Source organism: Leguminivora glycinivorella, chromosome 2 (genome assembly GCF_023078275.1).
Source record: "Leguminivora glycinivorella isolate SPB_JAAS2020 chromosome 2, LegGlyc_1.1, whole genome shotgun sequence".
NCBI lineage: Eukaryota > Metazoa > Arthropoda > Insecta > Lepidoptera > Tortricidae > Leguminivora > Leguminivora glycinivorella.
In genome coordinates this window covers 17,963,966-17,986,109 of record NC_062972.1, presented here as the reverse complement: position 1 = coordinate 17,986,109, position 22,144 = coordinate 17,963,966, and the positions used below count along the sequence as shown (strand labels likewise).

Genomic DNA, 22,144 nt, shown 5'->3' with positions numbered 1-22,144 from the left:
GAAGTTAATCGCACCTGGCGAAATTTTGAACATGCAACCGTGCAACGCCCCCTGAGTTGATGCCAATTAAAACAAACTGGCCAAAGCTCGGCTTCGGCGAAACCGATTCAGATAATCGGCGGCCGAACGTCAGGGGCAATTCAAAATGTTCAACATGCCCGCTTCGTGAGTTATGACTAAATCCTGACGCCATCCGTAACCCGAATCGATAATGTTAAACATGCCAATTATACAACCAAGTTCAACGCCATGTTCAAAATGCCTTCAACAAACCGTTCAAACAGACTGTGTTCAATTGTGGCTTTTCCATCCATATTTTTTATACTTTAAGTACATGCTTTTAAATCCAGATAGAAATAAGATCGACTGAAAAAAAAGTTTGACAAAAATTACCTTATTCTCGCATCCTGTAGGTTGTTCCAAATTCTGTTAACGTCATTAATTTGAATTCTAGGGAAGATTATTTAAGACCTCTTTGGCGTTGCTACGCGGAACAGGATTATAATATGGTACTTAAATAGTACGCCGTCACTGATCCAAAAAGAAAATACACTCTGTATACTGTACCTATAGTGTCGCATCCGGTATAATATGTAACAAACGAAGACTAATGAAAGAAAAACTTTTAGATTTTGCTCTAAGTAAAGTAAAATAAAGTAAGAGATGGTTTTTTTCCTCAAAATGACCAAGTTGTTTCAAGTATAGCTACTTCAGATTAACTAGGCTGGTCTTCAGGTTCTGTTGGGCGCCATTTTAAAAATAACAGGAACTTACACTACCCAGATAGGAATGTCTCTATAATGGTCATCTCTGAAATAAATGCATCTCTGAAACAATTTTCAGGATCGAAGGAGACAAATGGCAAGACACCTTAAGGCAAAGGACAGAAAACAATAACCATAATCGGAAGAGGCCTTTACCCCACAGAGGGATTCTCATAATAAATATTAATTTTACATAAATTGATAACATAAATAATAAGAACTTCAGTATTAAGTAATTATTATTTATTACTTATAAAAATACATAATATAATAAAAAAATATTTTAACTACCTATACGAATAAAAAAAAATAGATTTCGGTCGAAAAAAATACTGATGTACATTCAAAAGTATTTGTTTTTTCTTATTTGTCGCATGTAAATTAATTTAATACAGTATTAAAAAATACTGCACGCAAAACAAACCGTGAGAAATAATGATGAGTTTATTTATCTATTTACAGAATTTTGTGAGAAAGTTTGCAGTTTTTGAAAGTTTGCTTTTGATAATTATTATAATCCAGACATATATTATTAACATCCTTAAATTGAATTTCAGAATTGAATTGAAAATTGACACCAAAGCTCATCGCAAACTTGAAAAATACTTAGGCAAAAAGCATACAGGCACTTTTGCCCAAAGCCAAACCGGTCGTACCTAACTTCACTCGCATTTGATTCTACGAAGGTCAACTGTCTGCGAGCGAGCTCAGATGCGCACAGACCGCAGCCGCGACCGAACGCTCGCCCCGGCCACGCGAAAACTTTTACGTCACCAAATAACTATAAAAACAACACAGAAAACAAACAGAAACTTTATCTCAAACAACATTTATAACAATTCTATGTTCATCGTGTACAGCTAGTGTTCATAATTCAGTTTAATTGACTAAAGTTCAAGTAGAAAGTTGGCATTGCATTGACAATCTCACAAACACAGCCTGCATGTGTTACGCTCTTAGTTTTGTGCACAGTGCTTATGTGGGGTTTTTGAACTGTATCCGGAATTTTGAAGCTGTTTGGTAAGTTTTTAAGCCATTTTGCATAACTGTTTCAGAAACAATAGGTGCTACCAATCAAGTTAAACGGATAAAGAAAGTAACAGTTGTCTTGTTAGTAAAGAGTAAGAAAAAAGTCTACTAATAACCGCATAAACCACAAGTGACATCACAAACATAATAATGACATGTTTTTTTTTAGTTAATCCAATACTCATTTTATTTACAAATTCAAATACATAATTAAAAATGTTACGCTACTATAAGATACGTTATGCTTAAAGAAGTTATTAAATTTTACTGTTTATTTCTTTATAATTGATGACTTGGTCATCTGATTATATTAAAAGGTAACTAAATCAAATAAAATTTAACCAACTAACTGCATACGAACCTCCTATTTTTAGGTCTCAAAATTTTAGTATAGTAAAAAAAATACTCCTATGGTTAAATTAATATTTTAAAATCGACTCTACATTGATCGTAGAAGTGAATGACCGTAGACAGTTTAAAATATCCTGTATAGTTAATATGTAGATCTAACAGGTTTTATATTTAGCCATGTGGGTCATTCCAGCGAAACCGACACCACAGGCATAAAAATTAAATAACTTAATTTACATTTAAATCTACATCTAGAGAATAGAACATTATGCCTAATTTTATGAATCAATGAGTTTTTCCTTTTTATGACATTTTTTTGCATTTTATAACGTACCCCTAGCACCAGTTGTCTAAGGTGGCATATATATACCCTAAGTTGGCAGCGCTATTTCGCGCTTTTAATAAACATTATGGAGAAAGTGATATGTGTAAAAGAAAATATATTTAAAGCTGTTTAAACCAGTGGCAAGTAAATTTAAATTAAGTTTCATGGTTAGGATTTATTGGGCGTCTACACAATGCGTAACTCACGTCCCGCCCGTCACAATAAAACAAAGTTTTTTCTTGTTTACCCTAAAAGTATCTAAACTCTTGATGTCTTACTTTGTGAAAGTAACAATTAGGTTGAGGTTGGTTATTTTAGCTAAAAAACGCGTTGCTCTTGTGAATAAAAGTATACTTTTAACGCTTTTCAAAGTAGGTCCCACCCGTCACAGTGACGGGTGAGCAAAATGGGTTATCTGATAAAACTTGAGTTAATGAGTATAAAATCCTTCTTTTAAGTGTAGTTAAACCTAACTGGGTTATATTAAAGCAAATTATACGTCTAATATTGCTTAATTCGGTTGTGGTATTACTTTTTAGAACACAATGAATGCAATGAGGCCTATGAGTCAGGAAGAAGTCTTTTTCATTAAAACTGGTAAAATTTTTGGCATTATTTCTGACCCACTGATAAAAGTATGTGGTAATAGACTGTTTGACAAGGTTTGACAATTTTCTGAACCTTTAAAAATTCAAGTTGAAAAAATATTTTTTTTGGTTTAATGCTCTAAGAAAACTACTGAAATTATTACTTGTAACATTAAATAATTAATAAAAGAGCTGATTTAAAGTAAATACAAACGAACTGTCTTTATATTTTTCATATATTTGTATACTCAAATGTTACTCGTCTCACCCGTCACAAAGCGCTGTCCCACCCGTCACAAGCATTGAGAAGCAAAATTATTTTTGTTTTACGAGTTATTTGCGTAAATTATTCTAATACCTAATCTATATAATATCAGGAATTAAATAAAAAATGGTTGTTTAACAAAAGTTTCGTAGTTTCTTACCAATTGCGAATTGTGTAAGTCAAGTCGGAGAGGAGAGGCACTTTGAAGTCCCACCCGTCACACTTCTTATACCATCAATTTCTCATAATAATAATGACATTTTCATATTTTTTTTGATGGTACAGTACGCATTGATTATTCAAGTAATTGATAATGTCATATTTAATACGCTAATTGTTGCCGTTTGGCAGAAATAAAGCAAAATGTAGGCAAAAAAGAGTATAAATGTCCCACCCGTCACAATGGAATGACCCATATCCTAAATACGTACATGCAAAACTCAGTATCGTATGATCATCAGGAAAAAGCAGTATTTTTATTTTGTATCATGAAATGAGCAGCAAGTCGTCGACAAAGTATATTACTTCCATATTTAGAAGAATTTATTTATTTGCTAAAAAAACCTGTAAGTCTTTTGGTTCACCCTGTATATTTAACATCGACTCGAGTAATAATTTTATAGATAAATTAATTTAAGTTATGATTTTTAATGACCGTCTTGAGTTTTGCTTAAGTTAAGTACTTATAACATTTCTATAATTACAAAATTACGTTAACATTGCAATAGTGAAAATCAAATTGCAAGATTACTTCGTAATCACAGCGTAATCGTAATAAGATCGTTTATCTATAGACAAGTTTTGTTTTTTTTTATAACACGGCACAGCCTGGCTTTCTTGCCAAAGCAGTTTTGCTCTTTTACTGGCCAGGCTTTCATATTGCTGCTGACCGTGTTGAGACTGTCGAGTCAAACGTCAAGTGAACTGATGACCTCGTCAATAATGCGAAGTCTGAGCTTGCTAGAGGTATAAAGGTTCGCATCCTTGTATGATATTGGAATACCTATCATCTGCTGTAAAACTGCTCAAAGAGGGACATTATTACCATCCATTCTGGGAGAGGGTCGAAAAACAACGAATGGAGTGGTGCAAATGCGTTGTCGAGGGTCGCAAAATTTCTGACGAGTCATGGTTTGCTGCTCTCGCTGATTAGAGACAGAATCGACAAGGAGTTTCATCGCCGATTTCCGCAAACATTTCTTGTCAGTCCTGCAGTAGACTAGGTATGTCCCTCTTACATCAGTCTATACATTCACCCGCAAAAAGATGTTACCCTTCAAATGCTGCAAAAATATTATAGCTCTTTAAATATGGCCGTGTCAGATATTTTCGCGTCACACGGTCCCTTCATGGTTTATATCCCGGTCAATATGTCTAATCCTACCGAGCAAAGTTGAACAAGATATTATCACATTTATTATGTCGCTTACACCGATAAAGGTACAGTCAAGTATAAAAAAAGGGGTGTATAAAATTTAACCAAAAATATGCCCCACAGATCTATGCTATGGAATGTATGTTTGAGCAATAATTTTTGGATCAACTTTTGTACATGGACACCCATATTTTTACACTTAACTCCAGGCTCTGTGTATCGTTCGACTCGCCAGCGCAGTCGATACAAATAACACCCCTGAAGTATCTCAATAGTCAGCCTTGCGGATTTTATGACCTAGGCCCACAGACCAATACAACAAGACGGCCCTTACAGGGCGACTCGCGGTCACCAAGCATACGACAAATCAGGTTTATAAAAGTTTGAACGCGTGCGACACCGATCAGTAGCGCCCAAGTATACGACCCGCTAACAGTGTCCGTGTCCGCTCAGGAAAAAATCTTAAATAATCAAATTTGGTTGCAAACAATGGTCTCTTACAGCATAAAGTGGTGTGGCAAGTCTTCTAACACTTCTACATATAAAAAAGGTGGAATAACATTCCACAGTTAAGTCAAATTAATTATTTTGTTGAATATTGTTTATTATCCGCGGAGTTCATTTATACTGGTCAATATGGTTGTGCTGAGCGGCGCCGAGGCGCGTCCATCCCTTTTTGCCGAGTTAACAATGTGATATGCTATCCCTTTCACGTAAACGACTAGGCATGGGGCCATGTTAGTTTATGTCTGTTGCGGGAACTTCGTACTGCCGTTCGTACCATGTGCTACCATTTTATGAAATATAAAAGAAAGCAGAGAATCTGTAGAGTCTGTAGTGGTATTTAGTTCATTGATTAGTTTAGAATATTTAGTTGGTAATTTAACTTAGTAAACGTAAGTAAAAATGCACAGTTTAGTTATTAGTTACTAGAATGATTTTTATTGAGATGCTATCACAATCATCATCCTCCTTGCGTTATCCCGGCATCGGCATTCGCCACGGCTCATGGGAGCCCGGGGTCCGCTTTGGAAACTACTACCAAGATTTGGCGTAGGCACTAGTTTTATGAAAGCGACTGCCATCTGACCTTCCAACCCGAAGGGTAACTAGGCCTTATTATAATTTAATTATAATATTATAATTTGTTGCAAAACAAATTCACCACAGTACTGGTACCGGTACCATTGTCTATAATAGACATGTCCCATTCCCAACCCTACTGCTAATCATAAAGGCGCGCCATTATTTGAAACGACCAATGGCAGCACCGTGCGCGCCCGCCTCACCCCGCAAGGATTGGTGATTTGCGTCTCGAACAATATCGCTTGCATTTGGCTTCTAGTGGGGTGTTCTGTGCCTAGGCCCGAACCTGGCTTCGCTCACTTTCAAGTTGCAATCCGTCATTTAATCTGAAACCAGTCTCGCTGGGTGTTAACCACGTTTACGCGATGCAACCTTTATAACTTTGAAAACTAGATTTATATTACACCTACGTTTTCTGGAATGTATAAGGTGCTAATTAACACTTTTGGTATTTAAACACCCTATGGGTACGGGTGAGAAAGAAATCTTTTTACCAGTCTTAGGGCCGGTTGCATCAAACCGTCTGTCACCGTTAAAGCGTTCGTTAAATTTTATTGTATGCGAAGTTCCATAGTCATCTGCTGCGTGACGATGATGTGTCTGTCAAATGTGGTTGATGCAACTGGCCCTTAAACACTTTCTGTGGGTATAGGGAGGATACCTATCTGTAATGATGAACGATTGAACAACGAAGTCTTTAATCCGCTTTCCGGGTTTCAATAAAGCTGAATATAAAAAATCCGTTCAATCTTTACATAGTGACTTTTCATTTGAGGTCATAATGAACAACTTTTAATATGGGACCAATATAGAAATCGCAAAAAAAAAAATTGCTGTTTCATACATTTCGACTGTCATGAACCCGCTCATTTCTATGAAAGAGTGAAGTATATGTAGATCTCAGTCCTACGACTGACTACGGTATGACTTTACAACTCGTATATGTTTATATGTAAACATAAGAAAATACATTATTACTAATACGGGAACGTTGGCTAGGAGCTTTTCGGATGTTGCGCGAACGGAGGTCGTACCAAAACAAAGTGTACAGGATGCAGCTTTTATTGAAGAACAACGTAGGAGATATTACTAAAAAATGTTGACCCTCATGTCTCAACAATTTACCCATCGCCAAATTAGGCCACATTAACCCGAATTGCGCTTCTTATACAAATGAGCATGAGGTTAATCATGGTGTTTTATTTTATAAATTAAATTAGATTTATATATGAATAGAGCAAACCACCGGTAGCGAGCAATTGTAACTTATTAACTTACTTGTGCCTATGTAATCTAAGTGCTTTACGCAATGAAAAACTATGTCAAGTTACATCATCATAATCACTTGACAATAAATCTACACGCAGATGATAAAACAACATATTTACTGAGATGCACTTCAACTCACTGCATACAGGGAAAGTTCGTTGAACCCATAGCAAGAGCGATAGCATCTCGGAAAGCAAATGATTTATAATGACGATAAGAATCTTAGCATATTGAACTAATTTCAACTACAGTTATACTATGATGTGCTATTGCGGGCGAAGACCGTGAAATGAAATTGCAAGAACACGCAAGCTTATTGATCTTAATTAGCATTGAATTATAATTTTATTATTACAGCAAGAAATAGAAACATAAACGTTTCGTGTCTGTTTGGAATCCGTGGGATTATTTTGAAGTGGCCATACTTATTAACAATAGGTAATTTGGTTTTTTCAGTCGATAAGTGACAAGTTGACAACCCTAATGTATAAGTTACCTAACATAATGGTGCAAATTCTGGTAGAAATATTTTCTCAGCTAGTACACGTGGATACTTTTTTCACAACTTCAATAGCAAAGTTCAATAGAAATTAATAATATCTTTTTCACCTCACTAGCTCGGAAAGGACTTTTTTATTCTTTAAAAACAGATAGCAAAATCGCATTTTATCCACAAGAGTGCAAAGAATTTTGAAATCCGAATACTTTTTTAAATATAATTTCTTGTAAAGGCATGACCCAGCCAGGACAATTTTCTCCCTGTACTTAAATTGTCTTAACAAATCATGTGATGCGAACGTAAAAAAACCGGCCAAGAGCGTGTCGGGCCACGCTCAGTGTAGGGTTCCGTAGTTTTTCGTATATTTCTCAAAAATTACTGAACCTATCAAGTTCAAAACAATTTTCCTAGAAAGTCTTTATGAAGTTCTACTTTTGTGATTTTTTTCATATTTTTTAAACATATGGTTCAAAAGTTAGAGGGAGGGGACGCACTTTTTTTACCTTTAGGAGCGATTATTTCCGAAAATATTAATATTATCAAAAAACGATCTTAATAAACCCTTATTCATTTTTAAATACCTATCCAACAATATATCACATGTTGGGGTTGGAATGAAAAAAAAATATCAGCCCCCACTTTACATGTAAGGGGGGTACCCTAATAAAACATTTTTTTCATTTTTTATTTTTGCACTTTGTTGGCGTGATTGATATACATATTGGTACCAAATTTCAGCATTCTAGTGCTAACGGTTACTGAGAACCGCGGACGGACGGACAGACAGACATGGCGAAACTATAAGGGTTCCTAGTTGACTACAGAACCCTAAAAAAGATGAAATTAATACAATTTAAATATATGTTATTGAACCATAGAATGCCGTTCACTAGTTTGCAGGTGGTACAGCGACATCTAGCGAAAAATGTGGACATCAAAAAATACTTATACATTTTACGAAAACAAGTCATTGCCCAGTTTGCGGGGGTAACAGTGACATCTAGCGAACGACAGCGAACAACTCTATCGTTGAGTTTCCTAAACATATCCTAAGTACATTGGGTTTCTCAACAATAAATAAATAAATAAAATTTACTTTTTCTTTTGACTGAAAACACCGTGTTGATAACCTCTCTCTCCCTCCCTTTCTTCCCTTGGCTTCTGGCTGGCTTCCTAAACTTTGACGAGCCATAACATAATATTAAAAATGTAGGGGCTAAGTTTTGATTCCCATAGAAAAATTGAATTACGCGCCATTTCCAGTGCCAAGTTTCGATTGATCGTCATAGTTGACAGACGTCAAAAATACAACGTTACCTCTTTAGTTTTCTAACAGATGGCGTTAGTTATACAAAATAGTAAACGATGTTTTCTTACTCCTTAGAGTCCTAACAGATGGCGTTAGTAGTACAATATTGAACACAAAACTGAGATTTGATTTTTTTTTAAATGACAATAAAATAATTAAATTACTATGTTTAAGCACAACTTCATAGGCGTGATAGTTTTTTCAAAAAATGTACCACAAGGTTCGGAACTTTGTCGACTATAGGAGGGCTTCGCTACCGCTCGCCCTGATAAGTAGGATACTGAAATCTTCTTTCTTCGTTGAGCCATCACAGCTAACTTTAACTTACAAACGGTCTTAAGCACCTACACTTCTGAAGGCGCTTAAGTCATTTTTGCTAATAAAAAAAAACCACAACGTTCTATGAACATTGGTCAAGTGCGAGTCGGTTTTCGACTTTTCCATACAAAGAACTCATGAGCGCCTGAACGACTATGATGGCAAAGTTAACGTTTCGAACTTTCAAGACTTTACGTATATATCTCGGAAACGATAAGAGATAGAGCAAAATGGACTTCAGATTTGGGCTTTCGGTGGCACAAATTCTATGTTTTCGTCAACAGACACCTTTTTTTGGACCGATTTGAATAAAATTTTGCTCAGTCAATTTATAAACGGTCTTAAGCGCCTCCTTTTTAGTAGGAACTTAAGTCATTTTGTACAAATGAAAAAAAAATTGAACAAGTTCTAAAAAGAAAAAGACAGAAATGAATTTCTTTATACCTGTCCAACTCGATTACACAATTTTAAGACGTTTAGTAACTACTTGCAGCGGCAGTGAGTGAAATTCGTAATCTGAGTTTTTTTCTCTTAAGTCCGACTTACGCTTGACTGTAGATTTCTAATAGGTTTTCCTGTAATCTACATGGAGAGGGCTATCTCGTGTATTTTTTTGAAAATTTTACGCTAAGTAGTTTCGGAGATAAGGGGGGGGAATGGTCATTTTTTGCTTATTTTCTTAAATTACTTCTAAATTACCAAAACAAAAAATATAAAAAAATATATTTCAGATGCTGATAAAATGCTCTTTCATTTGATATGTAACACAATATAGTTTTAATAACTTTGATTTTTAATTTTTAATTTTACCCCCCAAAAGTGACCCCTGTGATTAAATTTCATTTAATTAAATTACATGTCCGTCTTTGGGCCACAGGTTTACATACGTGTGCCAAATTTCAAGTAAATCGGTCCAGTAGTTTCGGAGAAATCGGCTGTGACAGAGGGACAGACAGACACGCGAGTGATCCTATAAGGGTTCCGTTTTTCCTCTTTGAGGTACGGAACCCTAATAATTTCATATCGAATTGTATCCGACTAAAAACATTAAATTCAAACAATTATATAACATGATTTTACAATAAAACACTTGAAATCGTACAAGAAACGTATTTTTGACTCTTCCATTGTACTTATTCAGAACGCACCTTAAGTAACATTGCAATCTCAAAATGCGTGAAACGGAATACACCCAAATAGATTTTTGTTCTATATTCTTAATTTGAAACTTTTGTGGTGTCGATTAGTGCATCGTGGAAATTGTAATAAACGCAAATTGACTTATTTCTGTGCAATTATGTTCCAGTTGTTTTTATTATCACTCTCTACACTCAGGATTCTATTTTTGAACTACTCTCTTCGCTCAGGATTCTATTTTCGAACCACTCGCTTCGCTCGTGGTTCAACCATAGAATCCATTCGCTAGCTCGTAGTTCAACCCTAGAATCCATTCGCTAGTTCGTGTTGCAATTCCACACTCGGTTAAAATACAACTTTGCTCCCTTGTATAACAAATAACTATTTTTTCGGGAAAAGGCTATTCATCACAAATAGGAGAGATCGAGTCTGCACATTTCTACTAGGTATGCCAAAAGGGATAGTAGTTATTTTTCAGTTAAAGGACACTTTCATTTTTTAGGGTTCCGTAGTCAACTAGGAGGAACCCTTATAGTTTCGCCATGTCTGTCCGTCCGTCCGTCCGCGGATAATCACAGTAACCGTTAGCACTAGAAAGCTGAAATTTGGTACCAATATGTATATCAATCACGCCAACAAAGTGCAAAAATAAAAAAATTAAAAAAAATGTTTTATTAGGGTACCCCCCCTACATGTAAAAAATAAATAAGGGTTTACTAAGATCGTTTTTTGATATATTTTTTTTTTATACTACGTCGGTGGCAAACAAGTATACGGCCCGCCTGATGTAAAGCGGTCACCGTAACCTATGGACGCCTGCAACTCAAACAGTGTCACATGCGCGTTGCCACCCCATTAGAAACTTGTACATTGCCTTTTGCTGTGTTAAGTACACAGCAAAAAGTAATATTAATATTTTCGGAAATAATCGCTCCTAAAGGAAAAAAAAGTGCGTCCCCCCCCCCTCTAACTTATGAACCATATGTTTAAAAAATATGAAAAAAATCACAAAAGTATAGAACTTTATAAATACTTTCTAGGAAAATTGTTTTGAACTTGATAGGTTCAGTAGTTTTTGAGAAAAATACGGAAAACTACGGAACCCTACACTGAGCGTGGCCCGACACGCTCTTGGCCGGTTTTTTATAGCTAGGTAGAGTGCCTCTCCTTCCCGTGGTAGTTAGAGAGAAAATGGTGACGTGACAAACTTATGGTGTCTAATTCATAATCAATTTTAAAACCCGCTTCCTAAATCAAATTCGAAGTACTTATTGGCATTGACCGAGGGGTAACAGAAATTGATTTAATTAATTTGGTAATTAAAACGTTAAGCAACTTGATGGCGATTTAACGGTAGTTAATTTAGGACACAACTTTCATTTGGTAGCCTTGATTGAATATTAATTATAAAAATCATAAATGATTGAAAATGAATGAAAATGATTAAATGAAAATACTTTAAACTTATATGGTCAAAAATGTGAAAATAATATTATTTAGGTATCAGATGAAAAAAATGAAAATGAAAATGAAAATGAAAAAGCTTTATTTAGGTATCAAAGTTACATTTACATGAGATGTATGTTATCGCTTAAAGTACATAAAAATAGCCTTGGAATAGTGTCCTGAGCCCTAAACTAGGTTAACCTGTCATATAGGGGTCAGGGAATAAACCACCGCTATTATTATCAATGTTACAAAGGTTGATTGTTTCTAAACATGTTCGAATCGCTTACTAAAGTATCATATAAATCATATTATTAGGACATCGCTTCGAATTTTACGAGTATATACTATGAATATTCAACAAATATCAAAACAGCTGCAGGAAGATATATGGACAATTACATGATATAGTAATTAACGAGTAAATTAAACATAATAGACTTTTGTTTTTATCAGTATTAAGTATATACCTATACTTCTAACACTACATTGAATTAAATTACCTACTATTAACTTTAGGAATAAGAATAATTACCAATGTGTATGTGTATGTGTGTGTGTGTGTGTGTGTGTGTGTGTGTGTGTGTGCGTGTGTGTGTGTGTGTGTATGTGTGTGTGTGTGCGTGCGCGCGCGTGTGTGTGTGTGTGTGTGTGTGTGTGTGTGTGTGTGTGTGTGTGTGTGTGTGTGTGTGTGTGTGTGTGTGTGCGTGTGTGTGTATACCTACGTGTGGTAGTGGTTTATGTAGAAGAACGCGAGTGTGAAGTGGAATGAGGAACTGTTCCAAAATATATTTATTATAGGCTGTAGTAAAAAAAAAAAAAAAAAGTTTAATAAGTGGTATTATGAATTTTGAAGTACTGTACTTGAAAAAGATGGCTTCCTGTCTCTGAAATCAACAGATAATTCTTTATGTTTATACTTACTATATTGAGTGAGGCCTAGTCAATCTGTGTAAGAATGTCCTATAATATTTATTTATTTATTTATTTATTGTATGTTTATTATTAGATTTTACCTGGTATATTAACTTCTTGCTTATTTACCTTAATTAAATATTTTGACCTATTTAAATTGCTTACGCTCGCACAAATTTTAACAATCACCTAACAACTTCTAGGAGTTTTTCAGTTTCTGAGTAATTAAGGGTCAAAGTCCAGTTGCGAATACTTTTTATCAAATAGTGTTTATTATTATTGTAGATGTCTAAACGTTCGTTGACTTTGTTATAAATAAATGGAGCCAGAAAGTTAAATTGACGGCGATAAAAAACTGTATTATGTGCCACTGAGTCAAATACTTTATATTTTCTACGTCCACCTGCGCGACGTGCACTTATATTAGAGGCATATCTGTGTTGTCTAAGGCACACTCTTTCAATATACAGTTGACGAACTGTTAGAACTCGAGCTATGGAGTAAAGTGTTTTAGTGCAAAAAGTAATGGGTTTAAAGAACATGACTTTCAGGATCGCTCTTTGAACACGTTCTAGTGGAAGCAAGTGCGTTTTAGCAGCACCTCCCCAGACCGGTATACAATAAGTAAGCAGTGATTGCGTTAATGCAATGTAGACCGTTCTAAGAAAGTGTGGGTCAGAGACACGCCTAATTTTTTTGAAAATGAAAATTAGCTTACGAATACGGTTCGATATGTAACGAATATGTTTGGACCAAGAAAGATTGCTGTCAACTATAACTCCTAAATATTTAGTTTGATCAACATTTTCTAGACATTCACAGTCACAATTATAAGAATTGGCTGCATCACCCTGCAGATCACCAGTAGTGCATCTATGTACTTTAAGTGTGAAAGGAAATTTCGGCTGATTGAAACTAGTGACAGAAAAGTTAATGTATTTAGTTTTAGAAATATTTAGTGTGAGGAGATTTTTACTGAGCCAGTTTACGACAGTTTTTAAGCCAGATTCCACAAGAGATTGAACCTCCAACCAGCTGTCTCCAACAAACAGGATCGCAGTATCATCGGCAAAGGTTGTAATTTGGGCATTTGGGATGTTTAGATCACATAAATTGTTGATGTAGATTAAGAAAAGGGTTGGCCCGAGTATGCTCCCTTGCGGAACACCATAATACATTGGAGACAGCTGGCTGATGGTATCTCCTATGCGCACACATTGTTTACGATATGTGAGATAGCTTTTAAAAAGTTTAAGAGGCAGACCTCTTATACCAAGACATTCCATCTTAGCAAGTAGAATGGGAACAGAGACGGTGTCGAAGGCCTTGGCGAGGTCAAGGAAGACTGCGGTGCACTTCTTTTTGTTATCTAGATGTCTAGCAATCATACTGGTTATTGAGTTCACCGCGTCCTCCGTTGACCTACCTTTGCGGAACCCATATTGGTTAGGTGAGAGGATATTATTACTTTCGAGATATTTCACCAGGCGAGTGTTCATAAGCCTCTCCAGGAGCTTAGAAAGCGCTGGTAGAATCGAGATTGGTCGATAGTTATTAACATCGTCTCTGTTCCCGTCCTTATGTATAGGTGATATTACTGCCTGCTTAAAAGCATCTGGAAATATTCCCGATGTTAAACTTAAGTTAAGAATGTGAGTTAGTGGGCATATAATAATTTCCTTGGTTCTTTTGAGAAAGTATGTAGAAATCCCATCACATCCAGTAGCACATTGATATTTTAGGCGGTCAATGCAATGTGAGACCTCTTGTATGTCAGTAGAAAGTAGACTCATTGACTTAAGGCGACTACTACAACCAGTCTCTTTCAATAATCTAGATGCTAGATCTTTTTCAGTTAAGTTTAATTGTGATAGAGACTTTTGTGCTAGATTTGCTCCTATTTCCGCAAAAAAGGTATTAACATGATTAATAGAATCTTGATTAGTGCTGTGAGTTTGTAATAATTCATTAGGAGGCTTAGGGTCTTTTTTTAGAAAGCAAATCTTTTTAACTGAATTCCATATAGCTTTAGGATTATGTTTGTTTCTACTTAAGTCTTGTTTGTCATGGATTGTTTTGAGTCGCTTCAGGATGTTATTACACGTATTCCTATATTTTTTGTATTTGTATAGTAAATCGAGATCCTCAGGATATTTACGTACTTTCAAGTGTAGCCTATCTCTCTTTTTTATACTTCGTATTAGGCCAGGGGTGATCCAGCTTCTAAATGTAATTTGAGATCTAGGGAGAGTAAACGTCCGGGTATTATTTGAAATGACTTCTTGTAATAAGCCAATGAACAAGTTGGTTGCAAGTTCAGCGTCTGAACACCCTAAGATGGACTCCCAGTCTAGGTTATTCAAGTCCGAACAAACAGAGTTATAGTCTAAGCGAGTGATTGTGTGACGTTGGGAGGTTGTTGTTTCAAGACAGTTATTCGACGTCAACAGAACAGGTCTGTGATCAGTTATTAAAGTATTCAAAACAATTGTGGTACTTTGATTATTGGATTTTATGATGAAATGATCCAGGCAGTTACCTTCACGTGTTGCTATAGTGTGCGCAGGTGTTAGTCCGTGGTATGCTAAAGTATTTAGATATTCATCGTAATGAGGGTCAGTGCTGTCAGGCTTGATATCAATGTTTACATCTCCAGTGACGATAATATTCGGAAAATGGGCTAAAGGCTCAAGTGTAGTATTCAATGAGGATGTAAAATTGTACAGGTTTCTAAATGAGGGGGAGCGATAAATTGCGACTATAGCTGTGGTTTGTCCCAACTTGAGTACAAGGCAGTTGGCATCATTAAAATAAGGCTCCACAGAGGACACGTGTATTTCGTTCCTTAGGTAAACCACTATACCACTATTTTGGTTCATGTTTTTATTCGTATGTATTTCATAGTAGTTTGGTAAGGTTGGTAGGTAAGGGTTGGTGCTGATCCAACATTCAGTCAAAACTATAATATCCACTCTAGAATTTATTCTATGCAATAATAGGTTCAGTTCATCAATATTTCGAGATATACTGCGTATATTTTGTGTCATTACGGTAAGAGTTTTGTTATTACATATTATTTCTTTTGCACAACATTCTGGATCACAAAACAAGGAACGCGAGACATTAACTGTGTCAATGTCTGCGAATACTTCTACTATAGTGTTAGCCGCCATCTCCCAGTAGGTATGGAGCCCAGGGCTCAGTTATATGTGAGTAGTAGCTTATTCCGTGATCCAGAGTATGCACAACTAGGTATTTGTGTTTTAAATCGGTATATGTGTCGTACTTTAAATAATGGTGTGTTGTGTGACGTGTAAGGGGAAGCAACGCGTGTGTGTAATTATTCTTATTTAGGTAACATAAAAAAAGTTTTAAGCATAGGCAGTTATAATTTGAATCTATAATAATAATATACAGGAAATAAGAATCACTTACGCTAGTTTTTATACTAACACAATTATGATGTAGTAATTTTGAGAAGAGGTATGGTCTCCGGCAGAGCTTGCATAGTCATGGTTCATTAAGTAAAAGTAGTTGGTTCTCGCTAGAGATTAGCACTTCGGATTGTCCCTGGCCCATACTTATGTAAACTCTGCCGTTCCTTGTCCATGCATGTTTACATTTTTGATTTTTGACTAATTGACGTGCCATATAAAACCATTTATTCGCCCGGTCAGTCAGAAGTTCAGAAACATAAATACTATTTTTCTCATTAAAGCCCAGAAGGGAGGTATTTAGTTTATCTTCTTTATGACTCAAGTTGTAAGCTTTTGATGCTTTTAGAAGGTTGGCTTTCTGTATAGGGTTGCTGAGTTCGATAACAATAGGTTTCGCAGTGTCCTTCTTGCCTTGGCGGTAGCAATTGCGTATGTCGCATGCCCTTAATTCAGTTCCAACAGTCTCGAATAACTTGACAGAGATCTCAAGCAGGCTGGTCTCTGATGGAGGAATATTTCTTACTAGCACACTACTAGAACGGAGCTGGCGTTGAACGTCGTCGAACTTGTTTTCAAGGTCACACACTCTCGAAGAGGTCTCTGTTTGTTTCGTTTCCAGGGAATCTATTTTGCCCAATGCTTGCTCGTGTTGTTTTGAAAGCAGGTCGAGTTTACCTACTGTTTCCTTATTCAGCACCTCAATATTTGTATTCTGAGCCTTTACTTCCAAAAGGCTATTATTTAGTTTTTCAAACTTTTGTGTTTGATCGCCGGCCCACTCTCTAAACATTGACGTGAGTTCTCGTTTAAGTAGCTCGAAGTCGGGTGAGAGCGAGTCTTCGGGTTGCTTACGTTTTGAACGCATGGTAATGTTGCTTCTAGCTACTGTGGAGTCATCTGAATGCAGGTCGGACATCGAATTGCTTTTTAACGGGGAAGATTGATCTCCAGCCATGTTTATCATTGATGTAACAGCCACAAAGTATAACAGGGTAAACAAATCGCAGGAAGGTTACGTCCCTACAGTCTTTACTCACGGAATCAGATCGTAAAATATACTAATAATAGGTCCTATTTGCTATGATTGATTATAAATAATTGAGTTGCCGGTCGATACAACGTTTGTTTATCACTGCACTATTGGTTTTGCGAAGAACGTCTTAAGCGCCGTGCTAAAATGGGTGACTTACGACGTTTTGTTTTAACACTTCACCAACACTGTGTAGGACGAGTATATGTTTTTATTATGTTCAATTTTGCTTGTTTTATACACTAAACTGTCCAGATTTTATTCAAACGTCTCAGTATATCAGTTTAACTATGCAAATAGTCAAAAATAGGCACTCGATTACACGTAAAAACACCATTTTAGCGATAAATACGAGGAGCGATTTCACAAAGATGTTACTTTTAAGATGGCGGCGGTAGAATCTAATCTAAAAAAATGCTAATTGACAATGAAATTTAAGTAGATACTTTATTAAAGATAGGCATAACTTTGATAGCCAATCAATTTATCTGCGAATTATCGCAAAAATGGTCGGGTAGTTAGTCATTCACTTAAAAGAAACAACAGTTATTGATAATAAAATATGATCTAAAGAAAAGTAGACAACTAGACATGACATTATTAAATCTTCGTGGTTCAGATTTAAGATCAGGGAACTAGGAACACTCACTCATAACTAACTCACTCACTCATAACTCTTCAGTATTGAAGTACTTAGGTTAATGTTCTTCTTCATCTAGGGTAAAAGTGTTTCATAATTAACTGAGAAAGCGGTAGAATTGGATTCTAAATGACGTAGTGAGTTTTTTTGGGCCCGCAGTCAACAAAACATTTCCAAATGTGTTTTAGTTAGTTTATTTAAAGTATTATAGTTAATATCCGTTCCGACTGCAAACTATTTTAAACAATAGAATAACGTATTTATTTTGAAAATTCCTCTATTCATTCATGAATATAATAAATATTTTTATTTGTTGACTTTTTTGAATAGGTATGTCAAGACAGTTGTTCATCAACAAAAAACATAGGTACAATGATTATAAGGAAGTTAATATAATATACTCATAAGTCATTATTATCGACTCGCTACTCAAATATGAGTAGGATACTATAATTGAGAGAGGCATATATAAACAGTTTACCTGCAGTTTATATTTATTCAAGTATTTTTACATATTGAATAGTTAAGGTCACGGCTAGTTTCTCATGATGAGTCTTAAATGACGTCAGGGTAATGACGCTATCTGTTGTGGTCCAACTTTGGAGAATTATATTCTAGGTCCTGGTCACTAGTTACGTTCAAGGATCTCGATGTGTGATGACTCGTTTAAAGAAGTTGCAGGTACAGGTTGAAGGTACAGATATCTTATGACGGAATAACAAAACACTATTTTCTGGGCGCGGGGAGTCTCATTATATTTACCCGTCACCGGGTATAAATTCTTAAAAATTACGAGACTGAAAACAGATTTTTCAGTATCTAATCAAACTGAAATTTCCAAAAATATCATACTTAAGTTGAAGTACCACAGGGATAAATTAATCACCCACATTTGGACAACGAAAGCCTACATAAAAAAAACTTTGACAAGTTTCAATCGATTAAATCTTGAGGAATGATTAAAAGAAGAAAGTTATTGATATCTATTTTATTAAAAACTTGACTACATATCTCATAAGTGCACGTAGTCTAAACCAAACTACGCATAGTTTAAGGATGCCCCTTTTCTCAAAATGTATTCTAATTGAGAATTGCCCTATAAATAATTAAAAGTAGGCCACGAATGGAGAAATGAAAAATAAAAGTAGGTACAGTAGTGCAAAGCGTAATAAGCGAAGTATATAATGTTCTCTTATCAATGATAAGTCGATTTGAGGTTATCGGCTGACACACTTCCAAGTAATTCGGTCCAATATGTTCCCGATACCCGTAATCTAGCGCTGTCGAAGTAGGCACATACCTTTATGTTAGAGATCAGGCAGAAGATACCTAATATACATTTTTTTGTATCTGTGGAGAAAGTAGAAAGAAAAGATTAATAATAGTTTTATAATCGGTATATTATTTTATTAGGTTTAGCTTTAGCTCTTTAAATTATTTTTTGTGCAAAAATCTTGCAAAATGAGTATCACGTCTAGTATAAGAAGAAACTTAGGATAAACAACATTCCTGTAAGGGATTTGGGCAACGAAATAAAACAATCATTTCTTGTTATTGCGGCATCCAAAAGATGTACAATTAGGTACCTTATATGTAAAATTATCATACAATTTATTGTTTTTTTTTTCGTAATAAAGAGAACAGGTAATCCGACGACGACAGCGAAGTACCATCGGTTTTAACTCCGATTTTTTTTCGTATTTTAAACTATTCAATTTTTGAATATTGCAAAATCGATTTTTCTTTATCTTATCAGATTTTTCGTAATAAAACGTCGATTCGGTAAGTGTCATATCATCAATATGTATTGCGGACCCGTAATTAGGTAAATGGATTAGGTGAAATAGAGCGTAGAGCCGATCAATTGATAGTTTTTTTTACCTGCGCTACAAAGGGAGTAAAAATAACGGACTTTACGCCATTTATCTGTATTTGAATGGGTTTAACACGCTTCCACTGAATCACAATATCCTGTTTATGTATGATAGCTTCCGACTTTTATCTGTGGCCTGTTTCATTACAGTGACAATTGTCGCCCGACAGTGACAGTTTGCCGTTCATTGCCTGTTCAACAAGGAAATATTGACGACGAGTAATAATCTTATCAAGCCAGAAATATTCAATGTCATTTTCGTGAAATAGGCCACGGGTAACAAATTTTCTAATTATGTAGCTAATTACATATATTTAAGTACAGATGTAGTGCCACGTAGTGCGAAAAGATTTGCCTTCTTATTGTTATGGAAACGTACGAACGTGTCATGCTATTTCAGTCAGTGTCAGTACAAGATGTGCTGACATTGACTGAACTAGCATGACGAATACGAACGAAGGAAACCCTTTTCGCACTACGTCTGTAAGTACATTTACCGAGTTTACTTTGCATATACACCGTGTTTCACTTAACACTAAAAACCTGAAAACCGTTTGTTCAGAATCGAGAGTAGAATCGATTGAGCTTTCTTGATGGGGGGAATATTTTTATTTAAATTAGTATTATTAGTTATTTTTTATGTGCCTATTCTATTGTTTTCGTAATACAACATTGTGTATATCGCATTGCTAGAGGTTGTTTACCTTTTTCAGTATTTGGGGGTATTAATACTTAGGTATAGTTATCTAAAGTAGGTACTTAAACTTATTTCATATAAAATTATGTTAAATAGGTATCTCAAATATTTTTTTGTATAGGTAAAATATTAAATATAAGGAACCATATACTGTACCGATCATTGTGCACCGCACCACCATTGCACCATTTTAACGTGTCTCTGTTTGGATGGTTGACAGGTAGAGAATGTTATCAGACAGTAAGTCCACCGTTTGTACATTCCTTTTATGGAGTTTGTGCAATAAAATTTAAATAAATAATACATAAATTCTTAGACAGATTTTTCATAGAATTCTTCCTAGCTCGATATCGAAATATGCGAGTCCCTCGATTCGAACACGATCCGCGATCAATTCCTTCGGGACAGCGTAATCGGCCCTAATGCCGGCGGTACCACGGGTACCGTCATTAGTCAACGTTTAACTTCGTGGTACCACTTTAAATATGCAGCTTTTGCAGCCGATGCGGGCTGCGCCTTTGAGCAATATTTTCTGGAATTTCAGTAAGGTACTGAAGAATTTGTTTAAAGGAGGAGCGATCGTACAGTTTGTTTGTTTTAAATATTTTATTATGAATATTTAGATAGGGCAATTCTTACGCAACTCACAGAGATCAGTATTTTATGCTTGTATGAGCAGAAAAGCCATATTTACGTAATATTTACAAAATAAGCTTTTAAAAAATAGGTACTATTATTATTTTTTTCTCCTTGTGAGAGCTAAGGTATATTCAACTTTTAAAAAGATATTCTGACAATTTTGATTTATTATTAACATGTTAAAAGCCTTCACCTTATCACAGATCTGCTGCATGTCAACCACATATTATTAATATTATTATGTTATAAATCAAACAATATCATATTTAGTACAATAATTCAAAGTAAAAATTTGATAATCTTTTTTTTTGGCCGCCAGTGCTAATGATGTACCTAATCCGTGTAAGCTGAAGACCCGAGTTTGATTCCCAATTCGGTAACCGGTGGAAGTGGTCGCTTTTTCTTTTATGTATGATGTCTATTTCAGTTTATAATGAAGGTCTATAATGTTTCACAAAACTCTAGCACGACCAGCCCTAGGTCAGGTTTCGCGAAGCAGGAAGAAGTTTGTGCATTTTTAATGCAGCCACGCAGGGTTGTCCTATAAATCAGGGTTCAAGGAACGCGAGAAATCTTGGCATTCTCGAGTAATCGCCTTGCTTTATAAATGTTACAAAGACATACTTAGTTCAACGCAATGCGTTATACAGTGTAAGTAACATATGGATAATTAGAAATGGGAGACAATTAAATGGCATACCTATATAATATTAAGGGACGCTATGTGTTAAATTTTCTATGTGAAATTTTCTGCTAAGTACTAAAATTACATTAAATATTGATAGTTTTTTTGTGATATAGTTATGAATATTTCACAAATAAGAGGGTTGAGTGACACTTGCATACAACATATTAAGTATTCAAAATAAATCTCGAATATCGAATTTCACCAGATCTGGACGTGATTAGGCTCATTCTTCTCAGAATCACGTGCTGATTCGATCCCGGCGATAAAAAAAATGTGCCTTCATTTTTTTTCCCTTTACGTCACGATTCATACTAAATGAACTTACTACGAGCGTGACGTATTGAAAACTCGAATTTTGTATGGAAAATTTGGGACACATTTGTTTATCGTCGGGATCAAATCAGCTCGTGATTCTGAGAAGAATAAGCCCAAACACGTACAGATCTGGCGAAATTCGATTTTCAA

General features: G+C 35.4%; 2 protein-coding genes across 2 annotated transcripts in view; one reads left to right on the top strand and one right to left on the bottom strand.

Annotated features, from left to right (window-relative positions):
- Positions 1 to 1,483: 1,483 nt before the first annotated feature.
- The window catches only part of LOC125234236, a 180,641-nt gene continuing 159,980 nt past the window's right edge, over positions 1,484 to 22,144 (top strand). Inside the window, 1 exon segment of the mRNA XM_048140445.1 lies at positions 1,484 to 1,784. The gene's annotated coding sequence lies outside the window, so the exon portion shown is untranslated.
- Positions 12,589 to 17,067, bottom strand: LOC125238682. Its single transcript, XM_048146081.1, has 4 exons — positions 16,377 to 17,067; positions 15,215 to 15,355; positions 13,949 to 14,290; positions 12,589 to 12,647 (listed from the first exon to the last, which is right to left on the bottom strand). Exons 1-4 carry the CDS (start codon positions 17,065 to 17,067, stop codon positions 12,589 to 12,591), a joined length of 1,233 nt encoding a protein of 410 aa, XP_048002038.1.